This window comes from Denticeps clupeoides, chromosome 13 (genome assembly GCF_900700375.1).
Source record: "Denticeps clupeoides chromosome 13, fDenClu1.1, whole genome shotgun sequence".
NCBI lineage: Eukaryota > Metazoa > Chordata > Actinopteri > Clupeiformes > Denticipitidae > Denticeps > Denticeps clupeoides.
Genome location: NC_041719.1, coordinates 9425016 through 9449037, shown reverse-complemented (window position 1 = coordinate 9449037; position 24022 = coordinate 9425016). Strand labels below are relative to the sequence as shown.

The 24022-nt window shown below is 44.0% G+C and overlaps 1 protein-coding gene across 3 annotated transcripts in view; it reads right to left on the bottom strand.

Annotated features, from left to right (window-relative positions):
- sgip1a (SH3GL interacting endocytic adaptor 1a) overlaps positions 1–24022 on the bottom strand; it is a 47382-nt gene that overhangs the window by 20850 nt on the left and 2510 nt on the right. The window contains exons 2-3 of one of the 3 annotated variants that reach the window (XM_028999866.1): positions 17961–18113; positions 15192–15236 (exon numbers count right to left, since the gene is read on the bottom strand). In XM_028999866.1, the coding sequence (XP_028855699.1) occupies positions 15192–15217 (26 nt within the window). In that variant the 5' untranslated portion in view covers positions 15218–15236; positions 17961–18113. Of the gene's footprint in view, positions 1–15191; positions 15544–17960; positions 18114–24022 lie in introns of those variants that run through there. The other 2 variants (XM_028999865.1, XM_028999870.1) reach the window with 2 other exon arrangements.

Genomic DNA, 24022 nt, shown 5'->3' with positions numbered 1-24022 from the left:
GGCCTCAACCATGCCACCTCCCCTCCACCCAACTCCACCCACACTGTCAGAGCCTCAAATGAGAAATCGATCCAGACCGCGCCACTGGTGACAGGGAGGGGTCCCACCGTGGTGTGTGTCATTATTGATTCTGACTAAATATTTCCCCTTTCTAATGCCTAGCTGGCAAAAGCTCCCATGATCCTCAGGGCTAGTGGAGCGATTCCCGGGCTCAACCCCTCGGTCTGCTATTCCATTCCAAAGAAAAGTGTGGTCTTTGTAGGTTAAGTAGATAAATCAATTCATAAAATTAAGAGAAATAAGACAAATTATGCCCTGTAAAAAGAGCCCCCTGAGCCCCACCACACACACCTTAACTGTTTACAGCATTAAGAACTAAAAGTGGGTTACTGATCACATAATAGGGAATCCTTCCCGCAGCTGCAAACAAATAGCCTGCAATGCCATATCTGAGCCAAAACCAAAACTATAGACAGGTGAAGAGAAAGTCACAGATTATCTGGTCACAGTGATGCATGTTGCAAATGATGGATATATTAGAAAATAACAGAAAATTAATTTCTAAATTATTAGAAAATAATAGAGAAATACACAAGAATAAGGATCTGAGAAACCACTGGCACCATTATAGTCTGATCCCTCAGAAGATCATGCCATAATGGGTGTGTGAGCATCAGAACTGGACGATTTCTCTGGGGAAACCTTCAGTCCAACATCCATGTGGATGTTACTTCAAAATGTACCACCAACCTAACCATTGTTGCTGATCAAGTACCCTCTGTCATGAAGGATGTAAATCACTGGTGGCCATGTCGTCTTTCAACAGGACACTATACAATGCCATACTGCAAAACGTTTTATGGAACACAAAATGCTGGCCTCCCAGATCTCAGTCCAATTCAACATCAGTGGGTGTACACTGAAAATCTATCTATGGAGGCACCACCTCATGACATAAGGGATTTGCTGGCTACTACTAATGTCATGGTATCACACACTACAGGACATGTTCAGACTTGGAATCCATGAAATCACTGGGTCAGACCTGGTATGGACACATCGGATCAGACCCAAACAGAATGAAAATAATATATCCCATGATTTCACCACTCCAAATGTGTTGCCACTTAATTTAAACACATCAATGGCCAGCAGTTCTTAATGATAAAAGACCTACCAGCCTCTGCATAATATGAACCAAAGTCAGGGCATGGGGTATCCTACAGTACAGCAATACTTCCCCCATCATGCACTACTCCTTCAATGAAAACCATTACATAGTCGCCTGGCACAAAGATCAGCAAAATATTCCAGAGAGGAATTTAAAAAATAAATACCCACCTCGTAATGCGCCCAATAATTAACAGATATGAAAATAACAGTCCACGTCTTGGTCGCAATGTAATGACTTAATGGCTTCCGTGTGCACGACGGCGGAAGTGGTAACATAATTACCGGGTACTGGCAGAGCAGCAAACAAACAAACAGGAAGAGGAGGGGAATAAACTCGAGACATCAGAGGACAGCGGCTCTTCATTTCAGAATTTTATCTATTCATTTGTCTTAACCTCTGAAGTTCTGACTGTTGAGAAAACTGCAATTTGCAGACACATTGTGAATTTAGACCTTCTGGGGAAAAAATGCACTATGCATGCATTGTATTATGCATGAATGCAATTCACTACATGCGTGAAAAAAATTATCTAATTTATGTGGCATCTATAATAATTCTCAATCTTGGAACAGTCAAAGAGCATCCATTTGGGCTTTGTGAGAGGGTGGCAAAATACACAGCCGGGAGTGGCAAAAAGAAAAAAAAATATTCTTGTATTCTTCCCAGGAGGTATGTGGGAGATCATGCAAAACATGTAGAGCCAAAAAATGCAGGCAGCCAAAATGCAGCTTATCCAAGCCAAATATGGCCCTCGGTTATTACAAGCCAAGAGTTATTAGAAGCCTACAGCAACACAGGAAGCGCCAGAAAAGCCACGACACACAGTAGCTACAATAACTGCCATTATGCAAACCCCCAGAGGTGAAAACAAATTCTCTTTTTACATTGTTCAAGAAACTGGTGTAAAATTTATCTGCCAGCGGTGACTTAGAAATTAAAGTCAGTGTCCTGAAGCAGCCCTTGCTCTCAAGGCGTTTAGGGAAATACAGCAGTCCTCTTTCAGGCTGATTGAGTTGTACTGAGACGAGAAGATACTTTAGCACAAAGAGCAACGCCTCTCCTGCTCCAGCAATATCTCAAAACGTGCTCAGTCTCAAAAAATTAATCCAAAATGTTTTGAAGAATAAGAAAAAAGCCATGCTGCCATGCTTCAAAATGGCCAGTGGTGGCCTAGTGGTTAAAGAAGTGCCCCCGTAACCAGAAGGTTGCCAGTTCGAATCCCGATCTGCCAAGGTGCCACTGAGGTGCCACTGAGCAAAGCACCGTCTCCACACACTGCTCCCCGGGCGCCTGTCATGGCTGCCCACTGCTCACTCAGGGTGATGGGTTAAATGCAGAGGACACTGTGTGCACCGTGTGCTGTTCTGCTGTGACAATCACTACACTTAAAAATCTCAGAACATTTGCAAGCTCACTTCCAGAAACCAAACTTGTGATCCTGGTATCCATAACCAACACTCAGTGGAGTAAATATTACATATTTAGAAGTAATAGAATACATTCCATATTTGTGTTAAACTCTCTGAATAACATTTAATATTTACATCTTTAAAATCTTTTTCAGGTCTGAGTTTTTCAGCCAAAAAGGTTTCCACAGGGAGCTTTTGGCACAACCAGCACACATATAACCCAGGAGAGTAGCAGTGAAGTAACCTAAATATGCCACAGCTTTCAAACATGATCCGGTACCACCTCATACATTGTGAAGAAACGGAATGGCTTGGCCTACTGCGGTCCTTGCAGTTTTCTTTTGTACAATATGTGTATGTATACCTTCTGTACATAAATGTATATATGCATGTGTGTGTCCATTATTTATCTGAGTTCACATATATACTGTACATTTACATTGTGTGTATATTGGACTTTCATTTTGCAAAAGTTTTTTATTCTATTTATTTTTGATGCTCTTATCTTGTCCACTATCTGCAGTGACAATGCAATTTCCCCCTTGATGGACGAATAAAAGGATTATCTTATGAGCTACAGTATAGGGGAATAGACCTGTCTCCAGTAATATTATTTAAATGGTTGTGTATGTTGAACATGACGTGAGCATGTGACTCATCTCTGCGAGTGTGAGGAGGAGGAGGCAGGAGAGAAGATGAGGTAGATGCACATACCCCTTATCAATAAATAAATAAAATAAGATAAAAATACAGACATACACTGAACAAATGCACACCCACAGTAGCTAATCTCAGGGTCAAAACAGAGATCAAACACAACATTTCCAATTTGTCCGTGTCCATTCGCTCCACACCGTGCCTTAACAGACTGCTGGGATTTCGGATACCCTGGTGTGTCAGCGATGAGATCACCAATGCTCTTCAGTGAACCCAGAATTACTCACAGAGACAGAGAGGACGAACCCGATATGAAATGGTAGAGAAATGGTGAGCAGTAAAAACAATGGCATCAGAACCTTCTAGGACTAAAAGAAATCTTGAGAGAAACACTCTAAAATGGCCACCGACTGGAATTTTTAATCTCCTGCCAGTGGCCAGGTGGCTGGTCTTTAAGTGACATCCTAAAGCCCAAAGTTGCAGTGGACATGGATGGATGGATCAACAACTTAAAAAGGCAAACTCTAATTCTCCCTTCGTCGAATGACAACCGGTCCTGACAAAAGTGGGTCACTGGTAGAGCCCGGTGCGCTGGCTGCGTACGCTGGGAAGACAAAGGCCAACACCCAAAGACAAAAGGTGTTCTGGTATGCAGACAGAGAGAGAAACAGGGATCCCCTTTCACGGTCTCACCCCTGCGCTCTTTTGTTCTCGTTCTTTCGGGTGCTGATCGTCACTGCACTGTCTCCTCTGGTGGCTCTCTTCATCCCCCTCCCCCCCATTTTATCTCCTCATCTGTGTTTAGAGGACAGTTAAGCAGTTCTCGTCAAGGCAGGCTTTCCTACAGGGATTATGCATTTTCATTAAAAGCAGCCGACTGGCCTTTCCGGTCATGGTGGCACACCTGCATCGACCAGAACACATGACTGTGATCACCTCAGGGCCACAGGCTGATGTCAGACGTGTTTAAACCATTCTGTTGCAGAACATTCTGCCGTAACACAGACAGGCCAAGGCAACCGAAGTAAAAGCAAAAATAATGTTAAATTCACTCAATTTAATTTGGAATATGAATAGGATTATTATTGTCTTATATTTGGTGGCAATAATTCCCACCCTCACAACAATTTAATAAAAATGGCCTGTCTGCTGGTTATATGGGCCAATAAGTCCACAAATCTCTCTGCATCAAATCGTATGTGAACATTTGATAATGGAAATCCTCTCAGGTGAGTGCATAAACAGGAGGAGAGTAGAGGAGAGGAGAGGAGGACTGGTGTGTAATCCCAGTCCCTCCTGCTGCATATATATCATGGCTCAAGTTGGGCCGGCAGATTAATGTGCAACAATCGGTTTGGCGAGAAGGAGCTCAGACATTAGTCTTATTTGGTGGCTTTTATTTTCATACTCCACTGCCGTTTGGTGCCAGGACTGGGACCACAAATGTGCAGGGTAATGACCGGTAGCTGCTTCTGAAGTAAACAGGTCGGATGTGAAAGAGGTCAAAGAAAAACTGTAGGATGCCAGCGGGCTTATTTCACAAAAAAAAAAAAATACAGTGCAAGCTATTTAACATAATATTTAAATGTGTTTAGCGAGTAAAAGCTCTTTGGAGCTACAAAGGCTTGGACTTCACAGACCACATCATTGGGAGGTTGTGGTCCCTGAGTGATATTAAACTGTTTCCTGCATCCTGTCACTTGTTGAATCTTGGGATATGTATTGCAAAATGGGTGTCCAAAAATCAGGAAAAAGTAGGACACGTTTCTGAGAGGTTCTGAATTAGACCTTTCAATCTTAGAATTCGATCTTCAAACTCAGCCTGGACGCTGCTGCTGCCAAATTGAGACACACCAACAGTGATAAGTAAAACAGAGAAGGTTTGGCTGTTCAGCCATTATGGTCACATTAGCAAGGAACTATGAAAATCACCCTGGCATTAGCAAAGCATTACAGGGCACAAGCTGCTCCTACTTAAAGGGGATTTGTTCCCGGTGGTGAGTGGGAGGGTAAGCACCATATAGGGGGAGAGAAAAAGACAGGACTTGATTTTACAGTGGGGTTGGCTCAATAGCTGGTTATGATATATACATAATATTATGGTCTAAAGCCATTCATACACACTAAAGCCATTCATAGATACTCACCTATGAACCAGAAGGCCTCGAAGGCGCAGGTTCAAACCCCACTTACTACCATTGTGTCCCTGAGCAAGTCTCCAGAGGGACTGTCCCTGTAACTTCTGATTGTCGCTCTGGACTGAAGACAAGATAGCATGAGCTCAGATGAAAATTATGTCCCTGGAGAAGTATTCATATGGCACAGAATCAGAAGTTAGTCCTGTTTCCCAACAAATTCTTACCGAGTCTGAGATTTAAAGACTAACCAGGTCAAGATCAGACATTCAGCTTTTTGTTCTAGAGGAATTTCAGCATTTCTCCCTCTCCCCATGCTTGAATATAATATGTGACTGTTGTTCTGCTGAAGTCTGTGTTTTCTACTGAGCTCCAGTGTTTAAGAATACTGCAGTAGGCCTTGAATGTTTTGTTGTCTGTATTTCACGTTTTATTTTTTCCTTCCTTCTCTATTTAGCTAACTGCTGATAAAATCCGGCATGATGGCAGGATAAGGATCAGCTTACTGCATAAATGCATCTTGGTCCAAAAAATTTAAAGGTTTAGCATTAGCTGATGAAAATGCACAAAATCAACCAAAAGGCAGGGCAGTGCTGCAAGACGAAGCTGAGCTTAGCAGGAAGTTGAGCCTTCAAGAGGACAGTATTCGCAGGCACAAGGCCAAAAGCAATGTAGTAAAACCTCAAGAGCAAGGAGGTGAATTATCTAGTGTCAAAGTCAATCGGTCAGTCTGTGAGATATTAGGAAACTGACCTATGCAAGTTTCAGCTAACAAACTGCTCTGGTGGCCTAGCGGGTAAGGAAACAGACCAGTGATCGGAAGGTTGTGGGCTTGAATCCCAAACTGCCAAGCTCCCACTGAGCAAAGTACCATCCCCAAACACTGCTCCTTACATAAAACCATAAAACCAACCAAAAAAGGCTGGAAACCACAGAGTGAAATCAGAGATATTGAAATAAACGCACACATATCACATGGCATGTGCATTTATTAATACAGCTTATCAAAGACAAAATGCACACAAAATGAACAATGCATCAGTAATCTGAAGGAATCAGTTCCCAAAATGTACCCCTCACAGAAGGTTTTTGCACCCAGCTGTGATCCAACGCAATTCATGGAGAGCAAATAATCAAAACCAATTGAAATGAGCTAGTCAAGCCAAAATGAATGGGAAGAGATAAAAAAAATTATATTTCTTATGATTATTAGACTTTGTACCTGTGCTGGAGATGGAAGGCGGAACTCAAGATGGCCGATCCTAATGTTAGTCAGGTTCAAGCTTCAAAATATGAAGAATATGAAGCAGCAAACCAAGAACCCAAAAGCTTCAGTGAATAATTAAGAAAAGATCAGCAAGTTCCACAGAGCTCAGGTCTGCTTAGCTTCTGGCCTGTGAGACAAACTGGTATTGTTTTTCAAAACCACAAAATGTGCTGAAGAGCAAGATAAAAATCTCTCTTTTAGTAGAATGTTCTGTACAATTTCTTTATAGTATATGCAATGTTAATGGGATTTTAGTATGGAAATTTTAAAACCACAAATGCATTATATTATAGACTTGATTAGGATAATTAGACAAACCTATTTACATCAATTTGAAGAGAAAGGGCAGTTGCTCCATTTAAAAAAAGCAATCTGGCTCATTAAGTTTAAAGCTCGCCAAGGGAGCCCAGACACACACACACACAGTTATGGGATTGCAGTACCAATTTCACCAATTGCATTAACAGAGCCAGCAGCAGAACACCTGCAGAATATCATTCATATACACTGGCAAAACAGAAAAATCTGAATTTTACAAACAGATCCAAATTTACAGCACCAAAATATCAATACAATATATAATTAGCACATAAATACATAACACAGGAAAAAATAGTGTACGTTTATTTCTGTTGCAATTATAATTGATTATTACAATGTGCAATAATATTGTATATTTTGTTTCATAGGCGCAGTTTGCTATGAAAGTATTCAATTACCTCTCGAATGTGTGTGTATTTTGGAAGATCTGTCAGCAGCAGATATCATCACATGGCGAACACATGTTTATTAAATGCCCAGAAATGATAAAATAACAGCAGCAATAATGACTCACCATTATGAGCTTATTTTGAATATTTGCACACATCTGCTATTATAAAAGCAGCAGAAAGTAGAAACAACCTTATACCCCAGTTAACTGCAGATGTAATGAGAGAAGAAACGCATGTGCAGGAGTGCTGTTGCGGAAACTGCAAAGCAAGAGGTGATCCTGAGCCACTCAAAGCCTCCAGGCCAATCGGCAGCATTGAAGCAGCCAATCACACTAATGGTGCAGCTGCAGCACTGTATGTCGGGCAAATCTGCCAGTGAAATAAACTGCATCACAAACAATATTACAAAAACTATGAAGTGTGCATTCTTTATACCCCAAATTAGAGTCTTTATTATCAAGCAGAACACAGAGTGAAATATTCTGAACTACAGTTTATAGGTGTGTGAGATAATGGAAAGATTAAGAAAACAGATGGAAAACACATTTGAATAAATATCAAAATGTTTGACCATATATACACACAATATAATAGTATTTAATGTACTAGAATATAATATTATATCTTTGGTGTTTATATTTTTGCAAAGTCACAGGTTCAAAGCCCATTTACTACCATTGTGTCCCTGAGCAAGACACTTAACCCTGAGTGTCTCCCGGGGGACTGTCCCTGTAACTACTACTAAGTCGCTCTGGATAAGGGAGACAGATTTTAATGGTACCATTAACGATTACTGTGAAAACACTGCCTCATATTTTCTACATGTAAGCACACTGGCAAAGATCTATCAACATCCTCTGCTCCTTTACTTGCCCTTGCAGGCCTAATTTGATTTTCTAGGAGGGGAAAACTATTTTACATTTATATTAATTATCCATGTTTCAAGAAACATATTAGTAGCAGAAGCTGTAAATCATAATTTAGAAGGACCTAATTGTGTAGAAAAATGCCTGGCCTAAAAATGAGTCCAAAATAAGACTTAACAATGGTGGAGCATGACTATTATTGTATCAGTTTTAATTGCTGCATACAATATTTCATCAACAGTGCTTGCATAAGCACCAAAATATGGAAAAAAAAAAAAACAGCGGAAACCACAAAGGCACCATAAGGACTCTCTACACCACACATTTGCTTACAAAAGGTCTGCTGTAGCCTCAGGGCTTCAGGAAGTGTGTCCACTCTGCACTAAGCACAGCATGTCAAGAGAGTGGACTGCAGGTTACCAAAAGAGCTAAAAATGAAGCCAATTTTCCTACCAAATAAAGCAAAGGAGAACATCTACATTTGATTCAAAATGACCAAAAATCCAAATCCACAAGCCCTGCTTCTTCTAGAAATGTTGTTGATCAGGAGCTTAGCTCAAACAGCACTGAAACGAGTGCAAAGTGCTCAAAGACACTCTCCCAAGCACATGGTGAAAATGCAGCGTGAGATTGAGATTGAAGTGAAAAAACGAGAGAGGGGCTAATAATAGTCCTTAATGAAAAGTCTCCGTAGTTTGACATCCTGCTGACACCAGCATATTACTAGGGACTCCCAATGCAGAAACAGATGCGATTCCATAAAGAAGAAAAACCAACAACATACAACTGGCAGATCTGGAAACCTACTGCTAATAATTGTTTGTCTCATTTATGAATGTTTTTTAATACTTAATACATTTTCTGACATACTGCGCAGAGAGAAAAAAAATCAAACCATTGAATGTTTGGTCTACCTATATCGCTGATTTTAATGAAATCCAATTGGTCCAACTGCCAGATAGGAGGGCGTATGAGTCAGACCCTCTCGAACCCCCAGTGCCGCCCTCCCTCAACAACAAACCTAAATCACTGGAGCCTCAATTTTCCTGCAGCCTGGACCGGCAGAAGCACCTCATTAAGACCCCTGAAGGACGACACTCCACCTCTAATGACACAAATCGAACAATCTGAACAAATAAAAGCAACAGATGCAGCATTCAAGACAATGTGTCTTTAAAGAAGTGTGGAGAAGCACAGCTCTGTATTGTTTGCCATCCTTCAGACAACGCAGAACAGCCAAGGCCACGGCTAATTCTCGTGAGTCATCTGAGAGCGTGAGCAACACTCCAGGTTTGTGCAGCTTTAAAATTATTTTTTTTTATCATCATGTGCATGCCCAATCACTTTGCTGACCAGATAACAGACAAATTAGCGGACAGTCATGGCCTCATGGCATTTAAAGTCTCATGACAACTATCTGCGCTATCAACTATGTGAAATATGCAAAGGATGTGTTCTGGTGTCTGGAAGCGTCTGTCCCTGGGTTTTAGAACTTCCTGCACACCTTTAGAAGTACACACCAACAACAACTAGAAGCACACAATCCACGGTCCAGGTCCTATACAAGGTTCAGTTTGTGGGCCGCAGTGACCATTGCCTCCGATGATGTCTAAATCATACATGTAATGTCCAGGGGGACGCTTCACAGACAATGGGTTTTACGATGTTATGTTATTGAGGGGGGAGATGGGCGCTGCAATACGCTTGTGCAAGTGATTTATTGGCACAATATGAGTTTAAATCACCCAGAATGAGGAGGTATGGTGTACAAGTAGGGGGAAACATCCCTTGTATAAAATAAAAATATTTGTCTTCAGAGTCCTTCCTTGGACAAATCTAGTTAGTTTTGTTCTGGCAAAAAATGCTACAATTATTACTGTAGTAAGATTGGACATTCCAGGTCCATGGCATTTTGTGTTTTTTGTCTTTGGTGAAGAACCCCCGCTTGTTTCTTTATTAAACTATGACCTCCCCCGAGCAACAGGTGTCGAAAGCCAGCAAATGGCTTGAGGTGCCATGACGGGAAAGTCTTTTTTACATACAATATTTCCATGTTACTGCAATAGTAATCTACTGGTGGTGTAATCTACCACTGTGAATACTGATCCCCGGTGCTATGTCTTATATAGCTCTGGGAAAATATTGCCTTAGATGTGCCATTTAAGCTCCATTCATAAATGTACTTGTTTCATCATTCCTGATAAAATCCTAATCCATACAATAGTGTGCAGTAACATGCAGTAACGCTTAATCTACTTTCTTCCTTAATCTTACCTTGTGCTGCCCAAGCTAACAAAAGCAACAATCATAATTTCTCTAAGCTTCATTAAAAACTTGAATCCACAAAGTAATGACAGCCGGAACAAACATTCATGTGAAAAGTGACGCACACACACAGGCACAAAAGGTCCAAAGATAGAATGAGTTGAAGCTTCCATAAATAAACAGCTGATGATGAATTAATAATGGAGGGAGATCAATAATACATAAGCAAAATAAACCAGCCGACCACACAGGGGCCGTGATGCTCCTCTCTCCTCACAGCCAATCAGGAAGCAGCTGAGAGCAGGCACACCATACGGAGGCAAATTCATCTGCAAGCTGAACTGGACAAGGATCTCCGGATAAGCGCAGAGGCATCTGTTCCCCTCAGGAACCCTCGGGATAGGAAGCAGGTGCTGCCGAGCCGGCTTCAGGCTCACACAACGTCTTCTACCACGCGTCCTCACTGTCAAAACGGTTCGAGGACACACTGTTGGCAGCGAGGGCACGGGCCTGGCAACCCAAGACAAGAGTGGCGCTGCGGGCAAGAATCAGAGACGCCGTTTCTGACAGAATTAAATGGTGGAAAGTGAGAAATCAATATGTGGCTGGAGTTGAACGCGTACCCTCCTCCCATTACCATATGAAGACATGCCCTGGGCTACATTACAACGACTACAGAGACCTGAAGGCAACACACAGGCACACGTACACACACACGACAGCAGTGACTCAACAAAAGGCCTCCATTATCAGTGCTGGCAGCCATTACTTTCCCTCGACTCTCTTTCCAGCACACTGCATGTCTGTATCTGCGTCCTTCCATCTCTGCTGCGCTCCGAGCCTCACGCACCCCACCCTTTTCCCTCCTTTATCTGTGCAGCACTCTTTTTTTCTACGCCCCTTCGTGTTTAGTCTACGTCGCTGCGTCTAATGCCACTACTGGAACACTGCAGAGCTTCTGTACAGTACTGGGTGGTGATAGAAACGCACAGCCCTATGAAGCACACACACACAGGGCAAGTGGAGGAGGGGAAAGAGGGATAAAATGACCAGACATACAAACACTTACACAACCAAAGAATGGCCCTGGACCACAGCAAATTATTGAGATGTTCAAATTTCACGCAACAATAAAAATACCAATAAATCTTTTCCACTGTACTTTCAATCTTGATATATTTAAGGTTATACTAAACCATAAAGTGCATCCAGTGGAACTCAGAATATGATCCAGTCAAAATAACTACAAGATGTTGATGTTCCACCAATTAAGGTTCCGTTTTAGTGTTTTTGTATGTAACTGTGTATCAAGCACAACTAAATACCCAACCCCTCCATTCAAATAATTCTAAATAATTGTATAAAATTAAATGTAAGCGATCGTTGCAAATATCAGGCACATTTGAAGAAAGCATTCAACATACAGGGAAAAGCTTTTCTTGTGTTACAGTACACAAACGGTCACAATCTGGACATTTCCGGGATTCCAGACCGGGATTTCATGTTGTCTTGTGCTCCTGATTACCCTGATAGTTATCAGCTGTTATTATTAGCATGAACGGTATCCTAGTTAACCAAAATCTGTGAGCCACACCCACTACCGATTTAAAATGCAAACCTTGTTCGGTGACACCTGCTGTAATGGGTGACTTCACTAGCAACACACCCCTCCATCATGACCAAAACACCTGATCCATAATTTCACATACACCCAACACCCAACGTATGAGTACAACGTACAAAGCTTGTCCACATCCTGGGTTTTGCGTCTGCTTTGATGCTGGTCTTGCTTTTGCCTGGTCTCTACATCACGAATAAAAACACATCAGCCGCACTATTTACAACAGTGACAAACCTTCAAAAATAAATCTGAAGCTAAAAGTTGCAAATAGGTAGACCACAAGTGTACAGCAGACAAATGGCATTACCTTATTTTCATTTGTTAATGTTGAAATATTTTATCTTACATTGTCATCAATTATATTTAGAGTGAAATTAAAGTTTCAATAACAATATTTTTTTTATTCAATTTATATGTGAATCGAAATATGTGACCTTTTCCAATGTCTCCCCACCTCCAAGCCAGAAGGCAGCATGGGTAAAACAAACCCTGTATGGCAAGACCGTGAATTATGCGGCCACAGCGACACCCAAACGGGCAGGGCTGGACCCAACCTCAAACTGTCCACAGGAAAAAGCAACCCACCCCTGCGCCTATTTAAAGCAAGGCTCCGTTAAATCCCCTCTCCTGACTGGCAGTTGGGTCCCCACCCGGCCATTAAACACCACCAGGGAGAGATGAGATGCTGAGACGCTCGCAACAGCCAAGCATTCCCTGGTCCCCGATGGTGGGCCAGTCATCGACTCTCAGATTAAGACTAACTGGACAGCTAGGTTAAGCAAAAGAAGCGCGGCTATAATTAAACGGCACGGCAAAAATAGACCTGCAACAGTACACCCTTTCTTACTGGAAATCTATGTAGGTCTGTGCTGATGTCTCTGGACCAGAACAAGGCTGCAGGAAGGTTTTGGCCCCTTCACACCACAGGTGAGCTGATGTGAGGATAAGATTTTCGATGTGTAACTCCCTAGGAGATCCAACATATTACATCAATGGTGGACACATGGTCAATAACAATTTATATATAATCCTGACAGGAGAATAATGAAACATTCTCTATCAGACATATGTCTAAAATTACATTAAGGTGGTAGAAAGGGGCAGTGGTGGCCTAGCGGATATGGAAGCGGCCCCGTAATCAGAATGTTGTTTGTTCGAATTCCGATCTGCCAAGGTGCCACTGAGGTGCCACTGAGCAAAGCACCGTCCCCAGACACTGCTCCCCCGGGCACCTGTCATGGCTGCCCACTGCTCACTAAGTCATTAATATACTTAGTAATATACTAAGTGTAGTAATATACACTTAGTCATTAATATAACATATAATGATATTATCCAGGGATCTGTAAAGGTTTGTCATTCATTGACTTTAAAATGCTAAGAGCTCAGAAGAAGCACCTGAAGGCATCTGAGGTGAGAGGTGTCTACAGGCGAACCGGGACCGACGGTTCCTCCCAATTAGTTCTTGTCACCACCAAGTCTTAAAAGCACGAAGGGGATTAGCTTCCTATTTTGCACCTGCGGCTAATCCAGACATCACCGCGCTGAGGCTAAGCCTGCCGCAGCCGTGCTAACAGAACTTCACCCCCGTGTCATGGGGCTATTTTGGAGCCGGAGTCACTGTCACTGTCACCGTCACTTACCTAACTCCTCTTCTGCCCAACGTGCAACTTCACACACTCACACACATTCTCTCATTTCATATACTCACAGTACAAGTGTGACTTGGGCCCACACTGTGTCAGCATTAGGATATATTGTTAATAAGAACAGACACGGAGTTTTCATTAAAGCTTCAGCATGCTTAATATGACTAAACTGGGCCTATGTCCACTGGTGATCTGACTCCATACATAATACTACACACACATGGATGCAGGGCCAGAACGTTAAACCAATCACTGAAAGGTTGCCACTTAGCCTTGGGTGTGCCGTGAGGCTAAATACGATTACAAGAGCACAAAACACGACATAAGATGAACGTGAAGGTGACTAGGCAGACTGCATGCAGGCTGCATTATCACACGTGTGTTAAATTCTAACAGTGGGTGCGATTTTTTTTTTTTTTGCCTTGTCTGTGTGTATGTGTGTGTGCACGACTGGGTCATCTGCACGTTACAGAAACACAGCAGGCTAAATAGGCCTGAATAATGACATTACTCATGCTGCAATAGCAAGCCAGTCCAGTTTGACTGCATACTGATAGTTACCATGAACCCTACACAAAACCAGAACAATCAGACTGCTACACAACAACCAACCAACACAGAAGGTTAAAAAAAAAAAAAAGAATTTTTGTGTAATTTAAATCAATAAAAATGTGAGTCTAGGAAGCTGACTAAAAAAGCGTGAATGCACGACTGATTCCCCGCACAACGGACGTGTTACATAAAAGCCTGTGCCAGTTGCCATGCGTACAAAACCAGCCGATAGCCACATCTACTCAACACTGACAAAGCCCTCCACCCAAAACACAGAAAAATAAAATGCACCAGCAGCCCAGCGGAGCCTGCTAAATAACGCGCCGTGTGCACGAGCGTGAGCGCACGCTCACTATACAAAGAGAATTCGGCCCCGGACAACCAGCTGGGCACATAAGCCTTACAGCACAATAAATCCAAATAATCCTTTACCACGGCAGGCCGCAAGAAGGGGGTGAGAGGAGAGGAAACAAAACGACAACAACAACAAAAAAAAAGAGGACATTATCCTCAGTCATTGTGTGTGTGTGTGTGTGTGTGTGTGTGTATGTATGTGTGTGTGTGTGTGTGTGTGTGTGTGTATGTATGTATGTGTGTGTGTGAGCGTGGACATGGATGTTAAAAGATATCCAGACAGAGGGACCGCTCCTCTCTGGGAATGACAACTGGAATGCAGGCACTGAAAATAGCTAGCCAGCTTATGGCATTTAAAGCTACGACATACACACACACACACACACACACACACACACACACAAACCAATAATAAACACACACACTCATGCATTGCTATAGTTGGGTAACCATAATGGGAAAAAAAACACACACACACACACACACACACACACATTATGAAAAACAGGCAGCAGGGACTGAGCCTCACCTTCCATCATGATTGCAGATTTGCATTCCTCAATCTCCAAGGAGCCTGAAACGAGAGCGGCGGGGGGAGAGGAAGCCCCTGGTTAGCAGATGTACAGATAGAAAAGGTCCGTGCCACTGAACGTGGCTAAGCTCCTAGCCTTCCACAGTCCCAGAGTCCATACAGGGCGGCCAAACGATTCCAAAAGACACAGAGAAAAACAGAGAGAGAGAGGAGGAGGGGAAAGATAGAGACAAAAAAATAAATAATAATAATAATAATAATAAAAAGACAAAAAAAAAAACAAAACAAAAAAACAGATCAGAGGGTTAGGCCATGGATGCTACTGCTGGATCTGCTGCTGCTGTAGCTGCTCTAACCTACACAAATCACCAAAGGATGCTGAGGGAGGGGGGAAAAAAGAGAGCGAGAGAGAGAGAGAGAGACAGAAAGGGAGGGAGGCTTGCTGAGGTCACAGTGTCTTTCAGCCAATAGCAGAGAGCATGTCCTGCGTCACATGGCTCCCAGCTTACATCTCCTGACACCGTCTCCCTTGAGAGCGGCAGACGTGTGCCCACCCCTCTAGCCAGAATGGAAGTGAATGAGATTAATTCCAGAATAATGATAGAGCTGCGCATGCCCCCCCCCCCACACACACACACGCGCTCTCTCTCTCTCTCTCTCCACCAAAGCCTGGTCAGGAACAGATTAAATCTATACTGCCGGGTAGAGCGCTAGATTCCTGTTTTCTGACATGTAATATGCCCTGTTGTCTGCTGCTCCATCAGCCCCTCCTCCCAGAGCGCACATCCCCACCCTTCCTCCCTCCCTGTTTTTTTCTGCCTTGTGTGAAGCTCAGCTGGCAGTCACTGCGTTTGCGCCTGTGCTGCTGTACCATAACAGCCCCTCGCCGTGACGTCAGGACGCCAGCGTGAAACCGGGCGCTAGGAGGGAAGCGAATCAGAACAGTGGTAGGAAAGACAAGCAGAGACAGAGACAGAGAGAGAGAGAGAGAGAGAAATGGGGAGGGAAAGAATGAATTTTACATGCCATGGGCCCGGGAATGACCAAGGGCAGGGACGAGGGGGTCTGTTACGCATGTAATTACATTAGCATCATTTCACTGATTCGCTGAATATTACAATACAATGACATTTCATATAATACAAAACTCAGTGCTGTAATGAAGGTGAGCGACTGAGACCTGCTGCCCCGACGTGGCAGCGACGTTGCGGGTGCGAACCTGGAGATGCCTTTTCCCCCTTCTGTTCTCGCAGTGACAGATTAAGCCAGAAGACAGCGCTTCAGCCTCAGACATTCATTCTGCCCAGTCATGCTGCGCTCCATGTGACCGTTTCTCTCTTTCTGCTCTAGCGCCCTCTGCCTGTCATTTATAAGAATGATTTTTTTTTTTTTTTTTTATTGTGAAGGCACAGACCAAACATTTTACATTTTCACTACAAATACAATAAATGAGTAAATAAATAGTATTTGGAATGATCATTAGTAAATTTGCATGCCTATTTGTAGCTAAAAGTTCCTGTTTCAGTTGTTGCAAGCCCATTGGCTCCATTGGCAGCCTCCTTTTCCTGCATCCAAAAACAGCCAATGTCAAAGTAAACAGCTTCAATCCTATTAAGCGTTAAAACAGTGTTACCCTCACCCAGTCCCTTTAAGGGACTTCTTTGAATGTTCCCCCATGCTCCCAATTATCCACATATTAACTATTAATGATCACCGGAGCTGCACTATGGTGGGTTTGCTCCGGCCAGCGGTCCTGCAGTAGAGTAGCAGGGTCAGGAACTACTGGACTCTTGTGTCTTTCGTATGATCGACAAGCACGACTACCTGATCAGAGGTAACTGATGATTAACTCAATCTTTTCCATTATAATTACCCAATATTCATATCCTGTTAATATTAACCTTTTTATTTCACATAAAATCAACATTAGTAGTTTCATTAACTAAAGCGTAACTACTAATGTGTCTGAGGTGTAAGAAAACACTGCAAATTGTTTTCATCATTTCCATGCATTGGAAAGAAGGATATTTTCTAACTTAAAACCATCTTTGCTATCAGTTACACACCTAGACTAAGTTGCTACTTTACTATTACTACTATATAGTTAGACATATAGTTAGACAGTTAGGCTTTAACTGTTTGCTAAGTAAATAGTAGTAACTGATTGCTAGTAAATCGGCCTTAGGGACTTGAACATAAACCCAGAATCTATAAATCCATGCAGAGTAATCCTAGTGGGTGGAAAAAAAAGTTGTTGTGCATATTTAGGGTTTGTTTTCTGAAACTGGTTTAATAATTATGAGTAATGACTGGGTGGTCTGAACAGAATAAACCGGGGTCCATTGTGGCTACGACTGGACACCCCTGCTGTTAAAGGTCGGAACCTGAAAGGGGGCAACAAGAGAGGTGGGGAGAGCGAAGGTTGCAGAGATGAATGAATGCATTAGTTATATCACACACACACAAAATACTTTTAAAAGCATTAGGGACAGAAGACATATCTAAAATAGCATCAGGGTGACCTACTTTATAAACAAAAAAAAATAAATCTTTGCTTATGGGAAGAGGCGTGAGAAAAATACGCTAAAACTCAGGCCAAGGGTTGTGTTCAAGGTGCCTTTAGGAACCATTTTCATAAAGTCTACTAATAGTCCAGTGGACAGTTTAATTGTAAAGGCAGAGGGACACCAGCACAGAGCAAGCGCGCGCACACACACACACACACACACACACACACACACACTTTAACCGGGGTGAGCCACTTACCTGCAACAATGCGAAACCAGCCAGTACAGAGCTGCTCAGCCATCTACAGCAATCTCCATGGACGTCCGCACCAGGCAGCTCACCACAGGTATGGGTGGACGGAGAAATAGGTATATGAGTGAGGCCAGGAAGAGATGTGGATATTAAGGTGATCTGGAGAAAAAGACGGAGGGAGGGTGGAAATGCGAGAGAGAGAGAGAGAGAGAGAGAGCGAGAGAGAGAGGTGCATGTGGCATGAGCATGGAGAAACGGTGTAAGCTGGACTGCACTCCCTGGCACTACCACACACACAAAGAAAAGGACCTCCTGTCCCACTCACATCTAGAATCTTCCATTGCACTTGTGCAGGTGTGTAAAAATGTAAATTTACGTTTTTTTACGTAAATTTATCAGATGCCCTTATTTAGAGCAACATTACAATCAGTAGTTTCAGAGACACGCCCCCCTGGAGACACTCAGGGTTAAGTGTCTTGCTCGGGGACACAATGGTAGTAAGTGGTTAATAAATAGTGGTGTTACCCGCTAGGCTACTACCACCCTGAACATGCAAAATCACACAAACTGTGTCACACACAAACACAGGCCCTTGATGTGACACAGAGTCCTCTAAATGACCTGCAGTTTGCCACCGAGCAGTTTGCTTTCCAGCTGCTGAATGTGACTTGTGTCTTGCTCTTCCCCTACACACCAGCATAGGTGACCTGTATAATGGTGCGGCACACTTCAACAGAGCTTTTTAAAACCAGAGCTACTCAGAAACTGACTTTACTTTAGATTTACCGAAGACAGAAACTCACCTGACCTGATTTATCTGCTGAAGGTGTGGAAGAGACTAGAGTGAACAAAACGGAATCTCGGGTGGTATCCAAGCAGCTAAATGCAAAGTGAAGCAGCGCCATCTGCTGTTTGTTGGTGGCTCCTGCACTTTTTTCCAGGAGAATGATTACAGTGATTAACTGGTCTCGTCTTACATATTAAATTTCACTGTTATGCAACAGCGCAGCGTTTAAAGAGCTCGTCGGCAGTATTGAAGGACACACAGCAGACTCACAAGTCATACACTTCCTGGTAATGGAATATGAAATAACTGGGTAAGACATTTTACATTTACAGCATTTATCAGACATCCTTATCCAGAGCGACTTACAATCAGTAGTTAAAGGGACAGCGCCCCCTGCAACTTAGGGTTATGTGTCTTGCTCAGGGACACAATGGTAGTAAGTGGGATTTCAACCTGGTTCTTGTTCATAGGCAAGTGTGTTACCCACTAGGCTACTACCACCAGAATAATGATGACAACCAAACCAAAAATTATTACAATTATTATCATAAAAATTGTTAAATGAATGGGTTGTTCAACACTGCTCCCAGGCACTGAACCCAGTGCGCCTTTAATGGCTGCCCACTGCTCACTAAGGTGATAGGCTTAATACTCTTGATGCTCTTCAAAACCCCTGACAAGCACATTTTGTCCTACCTCCACATGACCCCTCCCAACCTGCCAAAACAAAAATGCATCCTAAAAAGGTGAGATGCCAAGAAAAAAGCCAGACACAGGCCCTAGCAGCAACTCCGGTGTCCCTTTAGCAAACTCCTGTCTGCAGGTCCAAATTCCAAAATGCTTTCAGTGCACACATTTATTGGTCCAACGTCATTCGAGGCTGTAAAAGCGCTCAAGAGTTTTTAAGCTCCAGAGCTGCATGCATGTTCTCACCTCTGACGCTATAATATGTTCCCTGACCCTGAAATGCTCCCACAAGCCCTCAAGATTAAATAGGATAGTTCCAATCGTATTTACTCTGACATTACTCTAGTATACTGAGCGTATATTGAGGCTGAGGCCTGAACAAAAGCCTGATGACCAGAATTCTTCTGATGTAAGTAAACTGTATTGCCCATCTCAAGCATACTGCCGGCCTTTGATCTCTCTTGAACCTCTCCATACTCCTAAAGGAATTCTCAGGATGGAACCAATACTAACACTCTTGTTTTGCAGGTTTACACATTTCGGTCTTACTAAAGAAGGGTAACAAAACATTCTGATCCATGTCTTGCCTCCCCTAATAAGGGCACAGAATAAACCAAACATTCTCCTTGTCATGGCCACAATATAGGTCAGATCATTCTCTTTCTTCACCTCACACCCTAGCACACACCTAGCTCTTTTACCTTCATTCGCATGAAAGTCTCCCTTTTGTGGTAACCATGGCAACAAAACATCAGGGCACAGAGGCGAATGGCTTGGCAGCTTGGTCCTGCATATTAGATCAGTCACATCCATATCATTCACACATACTGGGTGTTTTAGGACGACCCCCGCCCCCCACAACACACACACACACACACACACACACACCCCTCCTTTCCCGCTTTCGCTCTGACCTACTTTCATTCATTATCCCTTCTTCCTCCGATGGAGGGCAGAGCTGCGCCAGACACAGAAATCATCCTTGTGCAGACGTGAGGCAGGGCGCTGCAGCTGGGTTCTGCGTAACAGGCTGCGAACATGGATGCCTGGAGCTGCCACCAAATGAGCAGTGAAGAGACCCTCGCACTTCTCCTGTGAAACCTAGATCTTTCGACCTGAGAACAAGGCCGCGACTCTCATTGGATAATATAGACTTGTATAGAGCAGGTTGAGTTGAATCAGCTTTGGTGGAAGATGGAAAGATCTACGCTGTGCAGAACTGATGCCCTGCAGGCTCAGGGTTTGGGGACCCTTGTTGTAGAGCACATTTCATTCATGTGACATTGAGCATTCACAACCTGTCCTGATCAAAAGTGACTCAGCACCAGCTTCTTCCTGGTGGAAAAGACCTCAGGATACGTGAGTCCCACTCATACACAACAAAGTGCACGTTCGCGCTGCGATAGCGATCAACCCGGGACGGAATCTGCCCCTGACGGGACAAGCAGGAATGTGTGCTGCTACTGTGCACAGTTTCTGTAAAGCACACGTGGGCACAGCGAGGCAATAACAAAGACTTCAAGGGAAGCGAATTTCAACGAGCCAACAGGAGAACTGCCGTAACACAATACAGTCTTCAAGAGGAACTGCAATTTCTCTCTAATGGATGTAACAAACCAATCTAATGTGATTTGAGCTCCACACCACAACCAGTCAGTCAATCCGGACCTGCGCGCTTAGACTCGGTCTCACAGCCTGCCAGCAATCATGCACCCGCAAACTGGCCTTTTCAGGGCTGCAGGATCCTTCGGATTAAGAGGGCTGCTGATTAAAACATGAATTTTTGGTGGATGAGCCGTCATAGTCCTCACCGGACAGTGGAATGGTGGTAGCATTCGCCTATCAACCAGAAGATCCAGGTTCAAATCCCACTTACTACCATTGTGTCCCTGAGCAAAACACTTAACCGTGAGTGTCTCCAGGGGGGGACTGTCCCCTGTAACTACTGATTGCAAGTTGCTCTGGATAAGGGCGTATGATAAATGCTGTAAATGTAAAATGTAAATGAAAGAAAGCCCCGAGGGTCAGCCCGGGCCCCCTCCATCCCCACATGAAGCTGGCCTGCAGCAGGAAGCCGGTGCTAATTGCGCTAAAAAGCTCCAGACCGAATCTAACGCTCTTTACCAGCAAGCGAGCAGGAAGTGGGTTAATGTGGGCGTGTGCAGTATGTGCCGGAGTGCATGCAGCTGCCCATGTACGCCTGGTCGGTGGCTTCACTGGCCGAACCGCACGTAGTCACAGCTGCCGCTCAGACAGACCGGCTGCTAATCGCTGCCATCGCGTCGTTCTTATTTCGGTTTTGCAGGCGGCAATCAGCGTCCCTCATCAGGCCATCGCCCACGGTCACGTGAGAGGTTGCCCTCAGACGGGGCCGACCAGTCTCGCTCCGCCGCCTGGATGGGCCTGAGCCAGCAAAGCGAAGCTGCTGCTGCTAAAAGCAGAGTGCAGGCCATATGAAGTGCGGTCAGAACTGTACCTGTGACCAACGTGTGTAAAATGAAGCCAGTGTGCAGTTTCTTCTAAAGGTCAGGGATCATCTGTGTGGTGCACAATTCATACCCCCGCAGTGTTCCTCACTCGACTGCCGCAATCAAACCAAAAAAAGGTCACACTTAGTATATTAAAAGGTGCCGACTTTGATCCCCATAAGCTGGAGTGAACGAGATGGAGGCGTGGTAGGAGTTGACTCTTGCCGTGATGTCATTCCAGCACAAGTTGTCCGCTTTAGCACGTCCACAGGGAGATTCGGACCTGAGTAAACACGGCCGACGCGCACGCGCCACAATCAGCCTTCCATCTCCAAACAGCGCGCCGCCACTCCCTGGGCCCTTCCCCTTTCTTCCACTTCGACTGCTGATCTCGGTTCGCTGCTCAGTTTTGAGGCCACTGCATTTATGAATGAAGATTTTATAAAATAATGAATTAAATACTCCGACCCCACTCTCTTTCCGCGCCTTCCATCTCGCCCATTGACACAAGGGCCTTCTAATTTGGGCTATGCATACGCAGCAAGTGCTTGAATGAAGAATTGGACGAGGGACTTCTCGGTCTCCAATTATCCGCCCTGGATCTGTAACTCAGCCCTGGCCCACATCCTGGGCAGCAGATAAACGATCTGCGTGTATGACGTCCATCGGGAGAGGGTCACCCAGGACAGACTTTTTTTTGTTTCCTAAGGTGTAAAGCTCAACTCTAATAACCAGAGAGAGCATGAAATGTAGGGCAATTCTACTCCACAGACTGCAGCCTCTCCTCTTTTAAACACTCTGGGGCGTCAAACATGGTCGCTGCCCACCAGAAATCCCCACGTTCAACCAGACACAGGCAGTCCTCGGTGAACGAAAACCACTAATCCCGTCCGCTCGCTCAACCCGTGTATGGCCGAAGGCACCAGTCCAGAGGAGCTCATCTCATACCTTTCGGTTTCCTCCAGCTCTGCATTAGTCACTGGAAATGACGCCCTGTGCGTGCTCACAGCCCACAACTTCCCACAAGCCCCGGGAGCAAAACGGATCATGAGTAAGGAGCGTGCAGGGCTCTTTTTATCATGCCAGGAAATCCTTCTAGATTTTACTGCACCTCTAATAGTTCCAAAACCAAACGATTAGCCAATCGGGAGTCTATAAATCTGGCCCAAAATGGGAGTCAAAGACTAAAAACACGCTGGAAGAGCCATATTGAATGCACAGAAATGTTATTAATCAGCGCTTAAGTGTTAAGAGTACTAACTGTGACACTGGTGATTTGTAAGACTGCTCTACTGATACATGTAAAATATATGGTATTATACTAGGCCCTGTATACTAGGCCCAGAAGACCCAGGTTCGAACCCCACTTACTACCATTGTGTCCAACAGGGGGGACACACTACTGATTGTAAGTCGCTCTGGATAAGGGTTTCTGATAAATGCTGTAAATGTAAATGGTATTGAAGCTAACAAAACGAAAACTGTTTCCCAGTGTCCCAGCCGGATACTGTAAATGTGTGCGTAAAATTATGACTAGCCATGTCAAAATGAACAGAACAACACAAATGAAGCTGTTAATCCTAATTTCATGGTTGTGATGTTAACCAGCAAACCGCAGCCCACCCTGTCTGGTAAAGCCCCTCGGTGTCCACAGTCCAGCTTTAGAGGAGGAGAGTTCAAACCTCTGTCATGTTGAAGGCACCTGCAAAGTAGAGCAATATTTGATGGAGTCTTCTTTAACTCGGCAGTGTGCTCTGTAAGACGTCGCAACCTCACCAAACCCATTGCTACGAAAGGGTGGGGTTGACTTGTTTGAATACAATGCCATGGCACACATGTTGTAACCAACTGTGGTGGCGCAACAGCCTGTTGGAACGTTTAAATTCCATTTGCACTGGGAGGTTTGTGTTGAGACGCAAAAAAAAATGGAACCTGAAACCTGCTATAGATAGGGGGCAGTGGTGGCCTAGGGCATATGGAAAATGTTGCCAGATCGAATTCGGAACCGCCAAGGTGCCACTGGTGCCACACACTGCTCCCCGGGCGCCTGTCATGGCTGCCCACTTCTCACCAAGGGTGACGGTTAAAAGCAATGACAATCACTTCACTTTCAGAAGAGCAGGGAA